General features: G+C 37.9%; 1 protein-coding gene across 4 annotated transcripts in view; it reads right to left on the bottom strand.

Annotated features, from left to right (window-relative positions):
• Window positions 1-424: 424 nt before the first annotated feature.
• LOC121296055 (nuclear prelamin A recognition factor-like) overlaps window positions 425-22,032 on the bottom strand; it is a 32,990-nt gene continuing 11,382 nt past the window's right edge. Inside the window, exons 1-12 of one of the 4 annotated variants that reach the window (XM_041221218.1) lie at window positions 17,796-18,126; window positions 16,505-16,595; window positions 15,454-15,534; window positions 15,230-15,373; window positions 14,375-14,507; window positions 13,047-13,181; window positions 11,615-11,733; window positions 11,160-11,289; window positions 8,299-8,371; window positions 5,037-5,174; window positions 4,274-4,431; window positions 425-3,784 (exon numbers count right to left, since the gene is read on the bottom strand). In XM_041221218.1, coding sequence (XP_041077152.1) covers window positions 3,543-3,784; window positions 4,274-4,431; window positions 5,037-5,174; window positions 8,299-8,371; window positions 11,160-11,289; window positions 11,615-11,733; window positions 13,047-13,181; window positions 14,375-14,507; window positions 15,230-15,373; window positions 15,454-15,534; window positions 16,505-16,531 — 1,380 coding nt within the window. In that variant the 5' untranslated portion in view covers window positions 16,532-16,595; window positions 17,796-18,126 and the 3' untranslated portion in view covers window positions 425-3,542. Of the gene's footprint in view, window positions 3,785-4,273; window positions 4,432-5,036; window positions 5,175-8,298; window positions 8,372-11,159; window positions 11,290-11,614; window positions 11,734-13,046; window positions 13,182-14,374; window positions 14,508-15,229; window positions 15,374-15,453; window positions 15,535-16,504; window positions 16,596-17,408; window positions 17,541-17,697; window positions 18,127-22,032 lie in introns of those variants that run through there. The other 3 variants (XM_041221217.1, XM_041221219.1, XM_041221221.1) reach the window with 3 other exon arrangements.

Below are 22,032 nucleotides of genomic sequence, written 5' to 3'. Positions count from 1 at the left end.
AGACTGCATCGGGTGTGTACAGCCAATAAGTGATTTTATGAATATTGGCAGCCCAATAGTAAAACAAGAATTAAATGGGATAGCCATCTGAATGTTGTGCTTTCCGACCTTTCAGTGAATTTATGGAGTAGATTATTTCATCAAGCTCCAGGGGTCGGTCCATTTCTTGGTTAATTATTGGATTGATTGTGGGGTATGGATTTTTTTTAATGGTATGTCAACAACATACATTCCACACCACGACTATACATTCAGTATGATGAAAAAGATGATGATCATGACGTATATAGCGACAGTATTGTAATTCATAGGGCTTCTGTTTTTTGGTTTTTATTTTATTTCTTAATGCTGCTTTTTTTTTTTTTAAGTTGTACCTTCTTCCACAGCGAAATCCCTATGGTCACAGGCACATTCTTCTGTTTTTTTTTTTGTTTTTTTTTGTGTGTGTTTAGGCATTTTTTAACATTTTGCAATTCAGTTTTAAATTCTACGAGAGTATAAATACTCCTTATCGAACTGTAAATAACTTTCAAACTCGGGAGCAAGAACATCTTGTTTTAAATCAATGTGAGGTCCAAGTCGGGAAGGACAGACACTACCCAACTGCTTTGGGATCTACATTTTTTTTAGGTATTTATTTTTCACAGAGAAAAGGGTCGAGTCAAATTGAGTAACAATTTCCAGTGTTTCTTGGGGATGCACCGATTTCATTTTTTTGTATCGGGGTGTTTTATTGTTTGTTTTTTTACCAGTTAAAATCGAAAATCAGAAGCCCTAATAGTATAGAAAAAAGTGTACCGTTAATCACAATTTGAAAAGCAATTCTCCAGATGAAGTGTGGCATACAGACAGATATCTCTCTTATCATTAACTTGTTACTGGAGAGTTTAGTTAAAACTGGGTAAGTGGTTTCAGATATATGTAAAGGTGACATGCAGGTGGACAGATGTACAGACACATATGCATCCCATACATCTAGAATCTGCATATGACTGCTTGCACTATTATCTTCTTCACAGGGGATTAGAAACACGCTGGCCTGCAGCTGCAGGAACTCAGCCCTGTTGAGGCCTGATGTGATGCATTTATTTGCACAATATCCCCCTATGCAACACTGAACTTTCTCACAGAGTTCTGGAGCTGCTCTTCTGGTCTAGTTGCTTGTCACTGGCATGTGTAATATGTAACATGTAAAGTGTCTTTTATATTAATTGGCGCCAACAGCATTTATTGAACCGCTATTAGATTGCAAAAATTAGAATACCCATTGAATCTGTTGTTTTGATTTGTTGTGCATATGAAATCAAAGCACTGTAACTAAAAATGAAAATGGTCAAAATAGGCAATGTTTTAAGTCGAAAGTATGAAGATTTGTAGAAAAGCAGGTAGCTGGGATCTAATGTTATACTCTTGTGTGTCTCTACAGTTTGGTAACATTTGCTGCTCTTAAACTGTATCTTAAAACTTTGTTTTAAAATGTAATTTATAAGCAACTTGCAATTACTTAATGTTTCAATTTAAACGGCTGAATACAATTAAATATTGGGATTGCTAGTTCACTCCGAAAACACACTTTAAAACACAAAAACACATTACAAGATTACTGCTTCAAATTGAAGTGTGCAATTAGTTGACTACCACTTTCCATGTCAACGGCCACTTATCTAGTCAACTATTCTGTGCTAACTCTAGTAGCAGTCAATACTAAATATTTGTTATATTAGAAGTGGTATTTAGGAATAGCATTTTCAATGAATATCGGCCGAATTAAAACTATTTTAAGCAGGATAATCAACCCAGTGGTGAATCAGGTTGTCAAATAATTGACAGTAGATTTCACTTATTGTTGTGTAACCAACAGACACCCTACACACGCCAATTTATAGGACAGAATCATTGCATTCTCACTGTAGTTCTACTGTCTACATTCCAATTCAAGTTTAGTCTTCCCAGTTTGTTGATAAGATCTCATTGTATATGGAGTTTTTAATATGAACTTTAAAACAAACTTCCCATACAACACAACCAGAAATCTTTTCTTTTTTTTTTTATTGATAGGTTTATGAAAAGTCCATTAGTAAAGGCAATATGAAGCTCCAGCTGGTTTTTAACTGCATATTTCACATTATGTTTTTGGTTCTAGTTGCCAGACGTGATGTGGTTTATGGCTTCCAGAGGCCAGGGAAACATGTCTAGATATCTGGAAAGCAGGTCCGGCATATGTGCATAGAGTTAGAGTACGTAGCATCGGATTACATTTTCTATTACTTTTGTATGAAGTTTGCAGCATTCTGAGGGCTTCTTATTGCAATGACTCACTGTATACAGTGTTTTGAGTGAGTTCAAGAGCTTCAGTTTTAATTGCTTGCCAAAGACATACAGTATGTCACATAGGCTGCTAGAGTGCCTTTAAATTGGTTGCATCAATTCTAACATAAACTTTATGTGAAGTAGCTGAGCACATGATGACACAGGCACTTCATCCTATAAAGACACTGGATGACCTAACCAGAAGTTACGTCTGTCCCAGCAACTACAACCGCAGGGGAGATTGAACTCAGTTAAAGAAAGCACAGCATCGAATCAGATTGTCCAGATGAAGATGCAGTTCTGTGAATGATTTCCTGTGGCTGGCACAGTATCAACCTGTAACCCACAAAGTCTTTCATTGTGTTACTTTGTTTATCAAGGGGCTGTATTTAGGAGGGAAATCTCTTTGATGTTAACACGGGTTGGACTGTACTTCTAAGCAATGTGCACAAGCTAATAGTGATCAGATCATAACAGCCTTTATGTGCACCTAGTCTAAGTCAAGGTAATCAATTCCTAAACCCTCTTTATAGTCTGCATGCAAACCAGTTTCAAGCTGGAACGGGGTTGGGAGATTTAATCAGATTAGGTTCAGAAACATCATCTGACTCAAAGCAATGGAATTTGTATTTGGGGACAAGCAAAGAGGTATGTTTTGTTATTTTAGTGAGTGGTTCACTATCAGTGTTAGGTATTTGCTACTTGGAAAGGATAGCAGCAACATAACTCAAGTGTACCCCTCCTGCATGCTCTTAAGGTCTGAGTTCAATTGCTCTGGCTCTGTGGAGAAAGTTTAACATATTAAATGTAATTTGCCTTCAGGTAAGAACAAGGAGCAGACACGTATCTCTCAATAACAGTTTGAATGATGGTGGCTCTACACCCTATATACAGTGCTATGGCAGGAGTCATAACCAAGACTTTAAAATCCTTAATTTGACCTCTTTACCAGTGGTCTGCCTTTCTTGTGCCAAAGGTTTCTTGGTTGTCTGGTTCCCTTTTCTCTGTGTTGTATCAGACCATGTGACCTACAGCATAGGAAGGACATCTATAGCTTCATATTTGAAAATAAAAACAGCAAATCCTTAAAAAAGCATGCAAAGAACTTAAAAGACATTCCGCACAAGCTGGCAATTATAATGTTGCAGGTGATAAAAGGCGCCAACAAGGGTTTTAGAAAGCCTGGGCTAGCTCTGGTTTAAGGAGGTCTTTGTTGTAGAAGATTGTCCACACTACCACTTGAAGTCTGCAGTGCTGCTGGCCGGGTTCTCTGGCCTGTACTGAGTGTGCAGGGCCTCCCGTGTCTTTTGGGACTCGGCCCCCTGCAACCAGTCCCTGTAGAGTGTGTGTATCTGGGCGCTGGTCTCAGGCAGTCGCACAGGCAGGCTGGTATACACCTCCCCCATCTGCTGCAGCAGGGCCTTGTCAGCTTTCCCACTCTCTGTCTGCACCTGTCCCTTCCCATTCAGACAGCCTTGAAAAGAGAGAGAGAGAGAAAGAGAGAGAGAGAGAGAGAAGGCACTGCAGGGTTACAGACTAGCAGTGGAAAGTAGTTCAACTGCCCCTGTGTAATATTTCCTTCAGCACTCGCAGCAATAACTTTTTTTTTTTTTTTGCAGTTTTCACTCAATACTTAGTTACTTGTACCTGATATTTTATTTCTTGGAAAGACCACGTAACAATTGACAATAACATGTCTTGGAATTCAGAATAGTGTAAATGTACCCATGCCAGTACACATGCTACCAACCCAAAGCAGTTATTAATGGTAAATGCATGGTTTTATGCATTTATTCACAATGAATAAATCCTGCTCCAGGGCCATGGCAAGCACTATAGCAGCCTACATAATTTTGTACATTTGATTTAGAAAAACAAACACAATTAAAAACTGGCTAAGACAGTCAATTAGAACAGTTCACTGCTTTACACTCTGCTTCCACGCCGAGTTCTATTCAGTCACCTCCAGGGCAGGACAGCACCTCCACCAGCTGGTAAGGGAAGCGACCCTTCTTCAGTTTCTGGATCATGTTCTGGATGTTTCGGAAGCCGTAGACTGCAGCGAACTGCAAGAGTGGCTCGCCATCCCTCTGCAGGGTCACCTCCTGGAAATCACGGTTTCTGAGAGCGACAAATAGGGGGGCGATGAGATGAAAAGATCAGTGCCATACAGGTTGATTTCCCAGTGCCATAAAATGCTTTTAAAAAATGCTTGGGTATATTTTGATCAAATTAATCTCTTATTTCTGAAATAAATACCGGTAGTTATCCTGTATTTACTTCTGCTCTGACTCAAAAGAAAGAAAAGAAGAAATAAAGTAGTAAGAACAAAAGTGAAAGAAAGAAAACCACCAACTAGGCATGTCAAATTTAATCATACCAGCATTTCACTTCACCAGCTTTGAAACAGCACAGACATCCACCACATAATTCCTTCATTTGCTTTTCTTTTACTTGAGTTTATTTTTGCACATTTTTAAATTCTTGCTAAATGGGGATTACTGCTATAATGTAGTTTACTGAGAAAGTCTTATTGGTGCTTTTTTCGATTAATTCTAAATGTACAACATATCCAATGGTCCCGCTGGTCCCTTCGCTGTGCTTCATTGTGAATTTGCCAATATCATTTACATGTGGAAGCCTTACCATCCACTCCACCTCCTACACTGCATCACGAACTGACCAGGCCTTGCTGAGCTTCTGAGAGCTCTGACAGGCAGACTCACTTTAGTGATTGATAAACTATTTCCTCCACCTCCACTCCAAACAACTCCTTTGCAGAGAACTTGAAAATGTGTTCCAGGAAGCCCTCTGCCCCGCTCCCATCATGCCGGGCAAGATCAGCCACCTCTGTGTCCCCAAACCTGCAAACAAGAGGAAAAAGATGGGTGGGTGAGCTGTAGGGCACTAAAGAGAAAAGAATATGAAGGATATACAGGGCGATTCATAATTCATGTAACACTATCAGAGTATTGCAAAAACTAGAGATATATGGCAGATGACATGCACAGATAAACTCTGACGTTTGGCCACCAGATGGCTGTTCAGTGATAAAGAGGCTGAATGCCTACAGTTCCTCAGTACTCACGGCCTCTACTGCACGAATTAAAAAAAAAAAAAAAATCTCTCTCTGGGTTGTAATGGCAATGAAACATGAAACAAACAATGTGATTGGTCGAGCAAGGTTCCAGCTCTCCATATATTGGATGGATACGTACAGTTGGTGCCTCATCACATTATTATAACACTGCGCTGCCTCACAGAGTAACAGTAGCCATCTTGTTTAGAGTTACAGATGTCCAGTAAAGCTATAAAACTGAGTGACCAATTACCAAACAAGAAAAAACAATAGTAGTAAGTAGGCATGCCGATTTGGATGGAGAACAATTAAATAAACTGGAAGATAGCAAAACAGAAAAAAATACAAAAAATAAATAAAATTTGCTGTCTTTATACTCACCCACCCTGATTTTGTCATTTCAAATAATGTATTTTTAGCAGTTTGTAAACAAACGTTCTCCACCCATCTCTGACACAGACCTTGTACAAATTACTGAAATCCAAGATGTCGCTGAATTTATTTGTATTCCTCACATAGTCCTGCTCAAACAGTGTGTCTGCACTGAGTGACAGGAAATAAAATAAATAACTCAGTCCCGTCTCAACTCCATCCCCTGGTTATCTTTTCAATGGCACAGTATCAAAAATAAAGATGTACTTTCTTTTACAAGTTCCAATAAAATTAATTTACTCAGCTTAACTTAGTGTGTAGATCAGAGTTAAAAATTAGAGTACTTCATTGGTGTAAGGATATTTAAGAAAACAAAACCTAATAATTTTTTGCTCTAAATATGATTTATCCTTTTTTTTTAACCTGGATTATTAAAGCAATAAGGCCCTTCATGGTGTCCATATAAGTTGAATATACAGTCTTATTCGGGGTTGGAAGCATGCTTTTAACTATATAAACTTGTCTATAAACACTTAATATTTTATTACATGATAAGTGTACTTATATAAGCTGATAATAATAAGTGAATTGCATTAAATAAATGAAAATGTCAATTTCAAATGAAATGGTCACCCAAAGCAAGGGCATTTCAGTCTGAAGCCCACCTCAGTTAAAAGTCTGAAATGTGTATAACACTGTTAGAACACTGGCCTAAGTATAAAAGTGTCTTTGTTAGATGTTCTCTAGCATGTTACCTAATTAACCTTTTGTCACTAATTATTGTTAACAAGTGAGGGTCCATGATTACTATAAATATAGGTAGCATAGGCATAAGTTTGTCATTCCTGAATGTAAGGGAGCAGAAAATGGCAAAATACGCTCAGTTAAGCAAAGAAAAGTCTGTAATTACTTTAAGAAATGAAGGTCAATCTTTAAAACAAATCACAAGAACTTTCCAAGTGTCTGTAACTGCTGTGGCCAAGACCAAACGATTTGAAGAAACTGACACTCATGAGGACCGAACAAGGTCAGGCAAGGGTGACCTCAGACTCACAGAACAAGTTAATTCGAGTCACAAGTCTGTGAAACCGGCGATTAACTGCCCCTGAAATACAAGCTCAGCTAAATGCTACTAGAAGTACAGATGTTTCAACATCAACTCTTCAGAAGAGATTGCGTGAAGATGGCCTAACGAAGAATTGCTGCAAAGAAACCATTGTTAAGAGTGCAGTATAAGAGGAAGAGACTTGACTAGGTCAAAAAACACAGAAACTGGACGTTTGAGGAGTGGAAGTCGGTCTTATGGACCGATGAGTCAAAATTTGAAATATTTGGGTCCAACCGCCGAGTATTTGTAAGACGCAGAGAGGGTGAGCGCATGAGTTCTGCATGTGTGGTTCCCACTGTCAAGCAGGGAGGAGGCAGTGTCATGGTCTGGGGTTGCTTTGCTGGTGACCGAGTTGGTGAACTTTACCAAGTCCATGGCAAGCTCAACCAGCATGGCTATCATAGCATACTTCAGAGGCATGCCATTCCATGAGGATTACGGCTAATTGGGCAGTCCTTCATTCTTCAGCAAGATAATGACCCAAAACACACCTCAAAGTTGTGCAAGAACTATCTGGCGAAGAAGGAAAGTGAAGGACAACTCAATCTAATGACCTGGCCCGCCCAGTTTCGACCTCAATCCCACAGAACTTGTATGGGATGAACTGGACAGAAGAGTCAAAGCAAAGCTACCGACAAGTGCCCTACATCTCTGGGATTTGCTGCAGAAGAGCTGGGAAGACATGTCGGGTGATTTCCTGCTGAAACTTGTAACCAAATGCCTCATGTTTGTGAGGCTGTTATTAAAGCAAAGGGTGGCTATTCTGAGGAATCCAAAATTGAGACAATTTTCAATTTTCTTGAACATTGCTTTGATACTCCTTATGTTTTGTTTTGTATATTGTAACAAAGTGTTTTCATTTTCAAGAATTTACAGAAACGTATACGACGTAAAACATTGTCAATTATGAAAAAAACCTAGTTTCCAGCAAGTGTACTCAAACTTTTGACTGGTACTGTGTATATACATCTTGTTTCGACTAAAATTATTTTTTTAAACTGTACTTGATTCTTATGGCACATTTCAACAAACGTAATCAATTTTAGAGATTAAGGACATAGTGCAAACCTGTACATAGTACATTGCACAGCTATTTAAGATTGCAATTAGCAAATTGAATGTCATCTAAACAAAAGGGGGTACTTGTAAACAATTTTAATAAGCTAATAGTCTGAAAATAAATTGGGCGCTTAAATACACAATTAAAAAAAAAAAAATCCCACCCAGTTGTTCTATGTGGATAAATTGATATTTGGGATACCACTGCACCTGTTGCGATACATTCCCATTAAAATCTTTTGCACCTATTTGATTTGCATCTAGCCAACTTAACCCACACATTAATGAGCCAAAGCTCTAAGATTAGTGTTTAAGCTTGGCAGATCTCTGATGATCTTATTTCCTGCATTTTGTAGGTAACTCAACTTACACATGATCTAAAGGGGTGGACTCCAAATCCTCCACGGATACATTGCTCTGTTCCATCAACTGAACGATTTCCCCTGAAACACAGTAGCCAGTCATATAAACAATCAGTCTGATTTTAGGTAGCAGTGTAGAACAGAAAGAACACATTGAACTTTCACCACCACCCACCAACTTGCAGAACCCAGCTATTGCTGATCGATTGTATCTGAAAAACTAGGAAGACAGCCCCTTTTAAAATCGACAGTCCTTTATTATTTCCAATATCTGAATTTCTGAAACTGAAGTACAAAAACAAGAAAAGGTTTAGTTTTAGTAACACTGTCTCCGATCCATAATGGTGCAAATGTACTTCTCAAAAACTGAACCATTTGAGCACGCTGCAGTTCTGAAGAACACATAATTTCGAGTCCTGGTACCAATGGCGCCGGAGCCTTTCTAAAAGTGGGTGGGCAAGGGTTGGTATGAAGTACTTCTATGGATAAATGAATCCAATTAAACAACTACGTCAAAAATACTGAAGCAGTTTATATATTTATAGTGTACTGGTTATTTCAAGCTCGCAATAACAATACTACTACGACAATATGACTACAAATAAAGAGCTTGTTATCCGAACGTCGGGTAGTGAGTGGTGTCCCACAAACATCGTTTAATATACTTCAAAATAAATTATGTGTTTGTTTTCTAAAAAATAAAACGACCATGTACAGCATTTACACTGAAAGAATATATTAATAAAGAATATTAAACAGCCGTCTACAGTATTTGTTTAGGTTTATAGCCTAAGGAGCTATTTTTTTTTCTACAGTTATTTACTGCTTCAGACACAAATTGCATGAAATTGTAACAAATGTTTCAACAGTTCTATAGTGTTACAAGATGACGAATGCAGCAACATTCACTACCACACAAACTCTGCTTCTCTGCGCTCATTCTTTCCCATACGATCTGTTAAAAGCTGCAGAAGCTGACGACACAGCTAGCGAAACGTTAGGATTATTGTCTATCAATACATTTCCGGTGTCTTAATTTGTGGATTTATTTGACGTGTGTGTCACTGTTTTTGGAAGAACGATGAGATTCAAGGTATATATTTAAGGTATATATATATATATATTTTATAGACACCTTCAAAATTATTGGCACCCTTAACAAAGATGACCAAAAAAGGATGTAGAAAATAAAACACAGCTATATTGTAATTTTCCAACATGTGGAATATATTGTACATTATCAATGATTGAAGGGAATCAACCAAAATTACACATTTCTCAAATTATAAAATTATACCCTTGTTTTCAGTACTTTGTGCACCCACCCCTTACAGGATAACGGCACTGAACCTTTTTATATAATTTTTTATGAGACTGGAGAACACATTGGAAGGGATCCTAGACCACTCCTCCATACAGAATCTTTCCAGATCCTTGATATCCTTCGGTCTGAGCTTATGGACTGCCCTCTTCAATTCAAATCACAGCTTTTCAATGGGATTCAAGTCCGGAGACTGAGATGGCCACTGCAAAATGTTGATTTTGTGGTCAATTAACCATTTCTTTATGGATTTTGATGTGTGCTTGGGGTTATTGTCTTGCTGGAAGATCCACTTGCGGCCAAGTTTCAGCCTCCTGGCAGAGGCAACCAGGTTTTTGACTAAAACGTCCTTGTACTTGGTAGAGTTCATGATGCTGTTGACCTTAACAAGGGCCCCAGGACCAGTGGAAGCAAAACAGCCCCATAACAAAGACCCACCACCACATTTTACAGTAGGTATGAGGTTCTTTTCTGCATACGCATCCTTCTTTCGACGCCAAACCCACTGCTGGTGTGTGTGGCCAAAGAGCTCTATTTTCGTCTCATCTAACCATAGCACCCAGTTCCAATCCAAGTGCCAATACCGTTTAGCAAACTCCAGGTGCGTACATTTGTTGGTTGCTCTCAATAAAAGGCTTTTTTTTCTGGCAACCCTTCCAAATAGGCTATTGGCATGGAGGTGGCGTCTAATTGTAGATTTGGAGACTTGGTGACCCCAAGATGCAACCAAGTTCTGTAATTCTCCAACTGTGGCTCTTGGATTCTTCTTTGCCTCCCGAACCATCTTCCACACTGTGCGTGGGGGCAAGATGCACTTGCATCCTCTACCAGGCAGATTTACCACTGTTCCACTGGTTTTGAGCTTCTTAATTATTGCCCTAATAGTGGGAAGAGGTATATTTAGGTTTTTAGCTAAATTTTTGTACCCATTGCCTGATTTATGAAGGTCAACAACCATTTGTCTCTTTTCATTTGTGAGTTCTTTGCCTTTCCCCATGATGATGGATGACAAATGGATTTTAGATGCGTGTTACCTCATTTTTATACCCCAGTGAAACAGGAAGCCATGAAAGGCCACAATATAGTTCCTTAAGATGGACATGTACTTAAAGTAGAATGTTAATGCAGATTTAATCGTTTGATTTTATTTATAAGAAACTTTAGGGGTGCCAATAATTTTGACACCTATCTTTGAGAAAAAAAAATATATTACTTGTTAAAAATAAACATTTTTCTGCGCAACTGTATTAGTATAAAAGAACATAGTTTTTCCATATTTATGAGCATAAATTACTAATTACTTGTGTTGTTTATTTTATAGCCTTTTTTGCTCATCTTTATCAAGGGGGCCAAAAATTTTGGATGGATGCCTGTATGTATATGTATGTATGTATATATATATATATATATATATATATATATATTTTTTTTTTTTCTTTTCTTCTCGCCCTCGCTGTTAAAAGTACGTGGGCAGTGGCCCGTTGGCCCACCTATCTTCAGTGCCTATGCCTGGTACACGTATTGAAGGATTGGTTGGTGCTTGCTCACCTGAGGTGAGAACACAGTCCACATCCTGAGAGTGCTGCAGGCTGTTATAAAACTCCTCTCGCAGGGCCTCCAGCTTCTTATCAAAACAGGGAGCCACCACCACATGGTACAGCGTCTCTGGGGCCAGCCCCTGAAACACAGCAGAAGTTTACACCATGAGAAACCAAGCAAACACACACCACCGTGAACAATCAGAGCAGGGTTTTCATTTCAGTTTTATTAAAAAAAAAAAAAAAAAAAAAAAAAAAAAAAATTCTCATTGCACATTATAACAATTGTACTTTTGTATATAAATCTTATTATCTTATAATCTATAAACTTATTATTGTCACTATTGTTATTTTTCGGCACTCTTCGTGTCTCTTAAACTGGATGTAAAGCTAAATTGTGATACTCAGTTACAATATTAAAATTCAAATCTGTAGAAGCATTATACCTTGACAGACAGTCCCTACCTGCTGTTTGGCAAAGTAGTCCTTGACCAGGGAGCCCATGATCTGCTGGGGGGACTTGGCTGTGCAGATGTAAGGGGTCACCTGGCTGCCTAGCACTCGCTCTGCATAGCGAATCCAACCTGTCAGGGAACAAGACTCTCAAGGATCAGGATACAGAATCCACTACCAAACTCTACTAGATATGGCTGTATTTCAAAATGTACAGCAGCTTGCATGTTGATATAATAATTACATCAATACGCAAGCTGCTGTACATTTTGAAATATATTAATATTCTAACTGAAGGAGTCAGCCTTCTGATCTCGACATGTTTCTCCAAGTTGAGATAGGGCCGAGCTACAGCAGGCTAGTGTTTAATCTGCAATACTGTCTAGCTAATTCAGTGTAGTAAAGTGATTCTTTAAAGCAGGGGTGCCCAATCCTGGTCCTGGAGGGCCAGTGTCCCTCCTGTTTTTTGTTCCAATTGTACAATAAGTTGCTTCATTGGACCAATTAAGCTTATAAAGTGCTTGATTGGTCCAATTAAGAAGTGCACCCTAAAGAACATTATTGGACCTTATCAGAAGCTTAATTGGTCCAATTAACTAATTTAGGGTATGGTTAAAACAAAAACCAGGAGGGACACCAGGCCTGGGGAGTCTGAAGTACAGGGAGGTCTACCCCCAGCCAGTTTTCCTCCCTGACTTATTTTTGCTCAGAGGGTTAGGGTTTGTGTCTCTGACCTCGTGCTTAGGGTGCCGAGACTGTTGTCTCTATACAGAGCTCCTGCCTCTACCAGGGGTTTCTGCTTTGTCATGCTTAGTCACTAAATTAAAAAAATAAAATCACCAAACTACCCAGATAGCCCAGTTTCTCTTTCACAAGGTCTTTTTTTTCTCCTCTGGTTTCCTTATTTGAGAAACAGCTGACAGGGAAAAGGGAATTTCCAACAATCATAGAGCACGTCATCTCAAGGGCAATGCTGCCAAACTGGTCTGCATGCAAATATATATTGTTTTCACAAAGGTATTTGAATATGTACATTTAATATTGGCTTATTTAAACAATAGGCTACAATGTTGTAATATTTTTTCTCTCTCTTTCAACGTTGATACCACTGATAGACAGACTACAATTTTTTTATACTTAATCTGCTGAACTACATCAGCAGAGAAGGTTCAGAACGTAGAGTTTAAAATACAGTTTTATCTGTAGGAACTTGACAATGCAAGCATGATCTAGAGCAGTGGACTCCAATGGTGAAGCATTTGGGTGGGACAATGCTGGTGTGGCAGTCAAGTCCAAGAGTGTCACTCCATTTTAATGCTGAAACTTACTCAATCAGATTAACCCTTTTTCAAGGATTAAAATCACCAAACAATGAATAAGGGCGCCTGCTCCTGGTTTAGCGATCACAGTGTGATTTTTAAAAGGGAGGAAACGGTGTGGTTACCAGGGCAGGCGGAGGTTAACATTGGCAGGGCCTGCTGGTCTCTGTTCCTCTGCCTGTAGCGCTCCACAAACTCTTTCTGGCTCTCCAGGATGCTGAAGTCAGCGGCCAGCGTGGCATCAAACACGTGATGGAACCCTGGAGGCGGAGACGGGCAGGGTTAGGGGGCAGGAGACTCTGAATACAGGAGGGCAGGGTCACTGTTTTTGGTAGTGCTAAAATCCTATCAACTGCATGCATAAAAACTATCAAAAATCAACAACCAGAGGCTAAAAAGACACTCTTGAGAAAAAGAGTCCCTCAGACAAGGTTCTATTACTTGTTGTAAACATTAAACTGGAGGTTTTCAATGTTTTCATTTATTGTAATTAATTAAAATGAATGAAGCCTCCCTCTGTGCTGGTCTCAATCGCTCCGTAAAAAGAGAGGCAAAAGACAAAGTTCATTATCCATGCATTACTACCACGGACCTGGAGAAGCTAATGCCAAAATACATTAGTGGTATTTTTAAATGCTTGGTCACTAACAGGCTATTATTGCAGTTTGTCAGCTCTGTTTACGGAGCGATTCTTACCAGCACGGCAGCTAACATAACAAAACTGAGTATGTTTGAGTCGAATTACGTACTGAAGCATAGCATTATCACAGCAGACCATTTACATTTTCAAGACAAACTGTTTTTAAGTCGATTACCATGTCTATAATAGTTTTATATTCATAAAAACTCCAGATGCCTATGCATTTGTTTTCTTTTATTTCCTTAAGTTGCCCCCCGCCCCCCACCCCAAGTTTTTGCAAGTTTTATGTATTGCTAATTTATTAATTGAACTGCTTCAGCAAAAAAAAAATTCTGCTATGCATAGTACTATTCTGAACGGTAAAAAATCCTCAATAGCCAATCAGCATGCAGTATCCAAACATTCCTTTTTATAAATAAAGATTATAGCTGGAGATTCATAGCTTCAACTATGGTGGTATCTCACAGATGCATTATAACTTCACATTATTAATTCACATAAACCAATTTCAAAATAAAAAATCAGCTTTTTTCCCCCTTTCAGTAAATTTGTGTTAATGAAAAGTAAGCTAGAACCGTTCTTTAAAACTCCAATTTCAAATTTGCTCACAGAAACAGGCCCGCCCATCGCATTGAAAAAAAGAAAAGGTAAGTCTATGGTTATTCTTAGCATTATAGTGATTTTTTTTATATGCTTATTTTTTGTGACCAATACTGTACTTTATAGATCAAATTAAAAAAAAAACGTTCAGGTGGTCTGAACAAAAAAGTTTGAGAACCACTGCTGTACTGTATTATTCTGGACTTAACTCACCCAGGCTTTTCAGGAAGCTGCAGAGTTTCTTGGTGGCCTCGGGAATGCTGAGGTTTAACTTCACAGCAAAGTAAGGCAGTGACTGTGGGCAAAGGGAGGCGACCAGCACTTTGTGTTTTGAGGTATCGCATTTCTAACAGGGAGAAAGAAACAGAGTTTAAATTCACAAAGTAGGTTTTACATTTTCTCTGCCCTGAACATCCCTTCATTATATAAGTCTGAAATGTGTATTTCTGAAAGAAACATGTGTTGTCAAATGTAATTTTCATTTTAAAATTTTTTAAAAAAAAACCATGAAATCTAGTTCTACACAGGTTAAAGAAATCTCTGGCTGCAAGCCATAGTTTGAGATGGTCTTGCACTTTCTGGGTCAGTTCACATGGAGGGTAATATGACCCAGGAGCCAGTAATGACCCAGGAGACACTGCTGGGTGAAATTAACAAGGAAGTAAAGCAGTAACAGATTTCCTGACAGGCAATGCAAGCAAACAGCAAACTTTCTTTAACCTAGTACAGTGTCATACCAGATGTCTCTTAAAATGAAAATACATGCTTATAATGCATTTCTTTCAAAACTGCACATTTTAGACATAAGCCACTCATGGAAGTGCCAAATGGGCAAGACTCATGGAATTACTTTGTTAGCTACAATGGTGATTACTGTGCTGTTCATCATCATTTTGAGAAACAGACCAGAAAAATTGTTATTTTAAAAATAAATACACAATGTGATGGTGTAAAACAAACACAGGATAGGGTGCATCAAGACAAGCTGTCATACAAACTATTTCTCATACCCTACAATCTAGAATACACTATTTCTAGAGTACAGCTGTTAACCAAATGCACAGGTACCTTGTTAAAGTTTACGATCCTGAACAGCTCCTTCTGGTTCTGTTGAGAAATTCTCCGGCTCTCCTCCTCCGAGACACACCTGTCACAGGCCAGGCAGTCACTCAGATACACTCGCTTACCCGCCAGCTTGTGAAACTCACTGGTCTAAACAAAGGAAAAACCCCATTTATAATTGGGCCTTTTTTATGTAAAGCAGAGTGAATGTCCAGAAGCCTTGGCATTACCTCCCCATTCTCCTCCATCGTGTTGACGGAGTCCTGGGCAGAGCTTTGGTTCTCATCGTTCTTCTGCTTCTTACTGCATTCCTATGAAACACAACCGAGAAACAGAAAGCTGTTTTGAAGTCTTTGTGAGGCTGATTGTTCGTCCTGTATGAAACGCTCCGGAAGCTTGTAAACTTACTACAGCAGCTGCTACATAATCATCCAGTTTGTAAGATTTGTAAGGTGGACAGCTCTATAAACTAACGTATTTGAAGATGTGTTTACATAAGGCAAATTGTATACTTATTACATATACTGAATCCCATTTATAAAACATCAATAAGCTAATGTATTTATATCTACTGATTTCACGTTGACTTTTAAAAAAAAAAAAAAAAATATGTTTGCTTGCCAGGTGTGATCTTGCATCTTCAAACCAGTTACAAGCAGCAAGCTTTGAAGGATTGCAGCCAAGTTTCAAATATCTTGGTTTAAACAAACAGCATGTGGACTACTATTTTCACAGTTTGGTCTAAGGCTGTGGGGAGTCAGTGACCAGGGAAGAGAGCAAAAAGAGGGAAGTTACTTTTAATACTTTAGTACCTAATAACATGGTAGTGCATGTACTGAACACATACAACACTGGGTAGTATTACTGTACTTTACATTTAAATACACACACTGTACACTTCTTCCAAATGATTGTATTAGTAAGAGGATTATAAATAGGAGTGAGTTTCTAGAATGGTGCTGCCCAATTCCGGAACAAGCCCATTATACTTAAAACATTCTAGAACTGTGCAGTGGACTTGGAACCATTTCAGAATAGGTCAATCCATTTCCTTCCTAAATGCAATTGGGACCTTATGAACATTACAGTAATGCAAACCTCAATGTTCTTTACAAACATCATTCCATGTGCTTGTTAATTTGCCATAAACAACCTTACAAGTACAGCATACTTTCCCTTTGTTTACCTTTAAAGAGTTTTGACAATCTTTTGGCTACTGAATATTGCACAGCGCTATACATTTCTGCAGCGAAACAAAACGAAAAAGTAAAGTACAATTACCGTCTTGGTGCAATTCTCACACTTCATTTGCGGTCGCTTGTCTTCTTTCTCCCAGCCAACTGTTTATCTGCGGGAACTCTTGGTGTTACAGCTAGTATGAGATACAAGACAAAAAAATAGCTCTGCTTTAGGAGATAACCTCACCAACTCACTCCCATACAACGCACGATCCCAGAGATCGCCCTAGTTGTAGATGACATAGCGTGGTTCCTCCTTATATACTGTAGCAGTATGCACATCTCATACAAAACCAGACTGTGATTGACACCCCCTACGCCCAATTATTATCCCGTGTACTACAGGAGGATCAAGCCAATCGATGTCGTGTAGGCGTTGCACCTGTGAGCCCTTGCTTTATTACTAAATAAAGGACAAAGAAACAGACTCAAATAAATACTTTTCTATTGTAGTCTGCTGAGAGATATAATGCACCACCCCTAATAAAATGAGCTATATAGTAAACTATCAGTATTGTATGATAGCTTTAAAACACACATACATACGTACGCACAGTGCATACACATACATTACTGTAAACATTATTGTATACATTAAGTACATTATATCTACAGACCCCTGTTAAATACTTCAATTTTCTATTCTTCCGCTAAAATACTAATTATGCTTATAAATAAAACTGCAAAACCCACGAGAAGATTTGACTGATACCATTAATACTTTTTCCAGAGGTCAAACAAACAACAGGCGATGCATATTCTGTAAAACTGCGTGCAAGCATTTTCGATAATAGCCTCAAAAACACCTCTAATTTGGATAGACTACCTTTAAAAGTATCACTGGTTTAAATACACAATAGCATAGCCTTATATTTTTGACAAAGAAAAACAAAACAAAAAAAACACAAGACTCCACATTTCCAACACCATAAATTTAATGTACTTACTATAAAGAGCGTGTGCTTCAATTAAAGTCATACTAGCCCAGGTTTGGCTCAAACGCAACAAATACAGATTATACCAAATAAACACGCTGGTGGTCCAATGCGTAATAACCCTATTTGCGAGATAAAAACATATATTAATTACTTATATACTAGTAAAAGAAAACATACAGACAATTATAATTATAGCCACACACACAAAAAGGAATTAAAAACCCATTAGAGAAAACGTGAACTTGTCGTAACTGGCATAATCCACGAAAAGGCAGCAACTAAAAATGAATTTACTCACCCGGCTGATTATAGCGAAGACATTTCCTATAATCCGTGTGTCATCAACATTACAATTTTGTGATTCTGAGACTGACGTGTATGTATATAATTATATACCAACGCGTTTTCGGGTAAACCGCCGTCAATAATGGCTCCAATGTATACCGAGGCAGAGTAGCCAGACCGGCTAGCACTACAATCTTCAATGCTTTTTTGTTTGATTGGGTTTTTTTGTTTGTTTCTTTTTCTTTATTTTATTGTGGTCTTGTGTTTCGGTATTCTTATATAAATCAGTTTTTGCGCCTTGGTCTGTGTCATGGTTTCCCCTTCAGTGACGAAGACTCAGCACGAGTGAAAAGACATTCACTAGCTCACCCAGCGCACGTCTCCTCACATTTAAAGAAACAGTCACGTTATTTTTTCATGTCAGTTGCCCCCAAGCAATTTTTTAAACACACACGCACACACATATATGCTACTCTTTGTTGGAAGAATTAACTCTGGTTTTTGTGTTATTATTTTAATGTCATCAGTATTACAAACAGCATATTTGAAAAAAAAAAAAAAAAAAAAAAAAAAAACATAAAACATATATAAATTATAACAGAGTTTGAAGATGTCACTATAAACTTTTACTACTCCAGGCGATGGCGATTTGGTGACCACGATATGGCGAGAAGGTTTTAAGGAGCTCGGCGAAACTATGGGTAACTGCAGCTGCGCTAAAACTAAATTTGGGGAAATGTAAACAAACTGGGCCGCCAATAAGATAACCTTTCTTTCTTTCTAGTGCACAGAATGCAAAACTAAAAATAAATAATAGATAGATAGATAGATAGATATAGATAGATAGATAGATAGATAGATACAGCTATGGCCAAACGTTTTGCATCACCTATAATTTCCGGATACAGATTAATTAATTAAAAACAGGACGTATTTACAGTCGTGTGCTAATCTCGAGATTATTAATTACCCTTTATATAGCTACTGCATGAAAGCGTGTGAACATTTCAATTTGCAGTCATCGGTGATATACAGAAAGAATAGGCACTCGTGTTAGACCACTTTATGCTTTTTAGGCATAACAATTTCTAAAAAAAATCTCACGCGTTTTACCATTTGTGGCTATGTGTTCGTTTCTCTTACTATTTAAAATTAATTGCACGTGTGGCCTATTAAAATCATCAATTAAATTAGACCATGGGTTCCCCAATTCTTTTTGCTGCGAATCCCCCCCCCCCCCCCCCCCCCCCCCCCATTCAGAGATTTTGTTTTTCCTGCACCCCCCTCTAGTAAACAGTACAATATTTAGAAAAATATATTCTAAATATATTGATATTCCTCAAATAACATACTGTAACGCTGCGTGTAAAATGAAAGCAGGCTCAGGCAGTAGCTTCGTGCTCGAATTCAGCAGTTTATTAGCACAGGACAAATAAATAATTATGGGCCACGCTATAGCAAAACAAAACAAAAAATAAAACCTGTCTGTCTGTGCTAAATTCTAGTCTACTTATCGCTCTCACTCAGACAGCCTCTGTCACTCACTCGCACAGCTGTGGTCAGACACGCACTCCTATTTATCTCTTACCATTAAAATAGAAAAATATCCCAGGAGTAAAGAATAAGTTGTGTAGGACTTACTTTACCCCAGTGAATTAACTACAAAACAAATGATGCCAGAAATAGCAGTTCAACTTAAACGCTGTTTTGTTTATTCCCGAAAAAAATAGTATATAAAACTTGATGACGCATTTTATTTTTATTTATTTTTTAGTATTGTTTCATTTCTTACATTGCCGTTTCTTTACAGTAAACAGTGGCCATCGACACGTTTTCATGAAGTAATAACATGAGGCTTACTTGTGCCTTTTGGAGCTGAAGAAGCAATTACGAAAACAGATTTAACTTTAAACACTTCAAATAAAACAAACGTAGAAATGGCGTTATAAAATGAAGGGGGGAAATTCACCGTTTTGGTTCTCCTTTATTACATTCCACATAACAGAAATTGTGTTAGTGTTATATATATATATAATATATATATAATATATATATATATATTATATATATATATATATATATATATATAGTCACTTATGTTTTTAGTGATGTATCATAAAAGTCCTTCAGGACCTATGACAAATTCACTCCGTTCAGTCTCGAATGACATTCTGGTTCGCACTATACCTGCAGTTTATAAATAGGAGTAGGGGTCTTTAGTTTTAATTTACTGGTTTTACTGGGTGCAGAATGTAGAAAACGGAAACGAGGGTGGACCGTTTTATTAAATAAATATTTTATACAGTTATAAAAGTTATAATAATAAAAATAAATAAATAAGCTGGACAAACATTACAATTACTATTCATAATTGCATTAACATTAATAAAGATTAAAATGTTGCACACGTTTTCTCGTTCTTTATTCTGCTGTTAGGACTTGGGGGATTAAAACAACTCATTTAGTTGTTTCACAGCAAAACACCATCAATTAAACTGTTGTTATTACTATTATTGTAGTATTGTTAATACACAGCCTATACATTATTTTGCAAGTAAAAACAAATTGAAATTTCAAAGATCGCAGATTAAAAGCACTAAGGGCGTTAAAGCCAGACTGATCTAAACAAAAAGGTATACTGTAATTCCAGTACTGTAATAATAGCCTAGTTCAATCAGTTTCATTTCAGAGGTTTTGCTGTGAAACAATTAAATGTGTTTTTAATCCTCCACGTCCATACTTTCACACTTAAATGTGGAATGAAGAACGAAAATATGTGGTTATGTATTGATGTTAATAGATATCCAATTATCTTTATATATATATATATATATATATATATATATATATATATATATATATATATATATATATATATATATATACACATACACACACTGTATCATAACTTTATTAAAGATGAGTCGCGTATTTAAATATTGCACCTTTGCCGCTTGTTCCAGCTGCACTTTTATGTTTCAGCATTGCATAATGTGTTGCTGTGTTACGCCACTAGATAGCTGGACAAGCGCTTGTAGCAGTGCTTAAAGGTACCATGAAATTTTCCTGTCAGCACAACTGAGGAAGTCAGTACCTCCGGTCACTTTTCGTTTCTAAAATAACAATAACGGAAGGAGTGCTGGGCGACAGAGTCGCTGAGATACGATTGGTCTGAAACGACAAGCTCTGTAGCCAGGGGTTCGTCATATTTAATAGGGTATTGGTCAGATCAAACATGATCCCTGCGTGGACAGTTCATTGAGTCAATTATATTGGAGGCCCACCGAGTCTGCCATTTACCGCGGAGCTTTTACAATCGCCAGGAAGTCGGGAAAAAAGTATGTTCCAGTCAGGTATTGTCCCCAACTCCCCCCAATAATACCTCGTCGGGCCTCGCCAGGGGGCAGCGCCCCACAGTCGGAAAACCTCAATTAGACATTCACGATTACAGGGGTTTGATTTCATATGCACAACACACAGATACTCTATAGATCGTGCCTGCATACACTGGACAGCCAGCAAGGTCTGATTTGTGCACATAACAAAAAAAAAAAAAACTTTGGGAGAATAGACATGTAGCTTTAACTTCAATAGTTGTTAAACGCAAAAATAGAAACCATTTTTTTTCACAATGAATGCGGTGACCGGGTAGAGGAGTACCGTATAACCACGAAAACAAGCGCAACCGCTGTGGGCAGGCTATATCATATACCATACTACTACATAATTGTTTATAAGTTAATATTACATAATGTGAAAATGGCATGCATTTATCGTACACTCATCTTCAGGCGGGCGCTCTGACAGTTTCAGTGTGTCTTGGAGACAGGTACAAAAGCTAAAGGAACACAACTCTCAACAGCACTGTGAAATTACGATAATGAGAAGCGAGTTCGTGACCGGTGTGGTAACCAATTAACACATTGATCCGTTTTAATTCAGAAACCAAAACGCACTACAGTGCTTAGGCTCATTTTAAAGGGGAAATTAAACACAACGAAAACCAGAAGGCCTCAATATATTATTAGGTACAAGTAGACAAAGATGAGGAATAAGTAGATGCATATTCAGCGCCAACTCGTCCACGGTATTGTTTGTCGCTTATTTTTTTAATTAAGGTTTTGATGAGTGTATCAAAAAACAAAAAAACCAACCTCTACTTCTAAGATAGTTATTATATGATAAAACTAATACAACGCGGTAGCATTATCCTACAGCAGGCAGCATCAGATAGTATTTCTTATCATATAGTGCCTCTCTATAATGTGTTTGGTAGATACGGGAGGCACGATCAGGTTAGATCCATATCATAATGCCTCCGGGAGCCACTATCATTCAGGGAGGCAGT

Source organism: Polyodon spathula, chromosome 21 (genome assembly GCF_017654505.1).
Source record: "Polyodon spathula isolate WHYD16114869_AA chromosome 21, ASM1765450v1, whole genome shotgun sequence".
NCBI lineage: Eukaryota > Metazoa > Chordata > Actinopteri > Acipenseriformes > Polyodontidae > Polyodon > Polyodon spathula.
The sequence above is the reverse complement of the archived record's forward strand: the minus strand, read 5'-3'. Positions and strand labels throughout refer to the sequence as shown.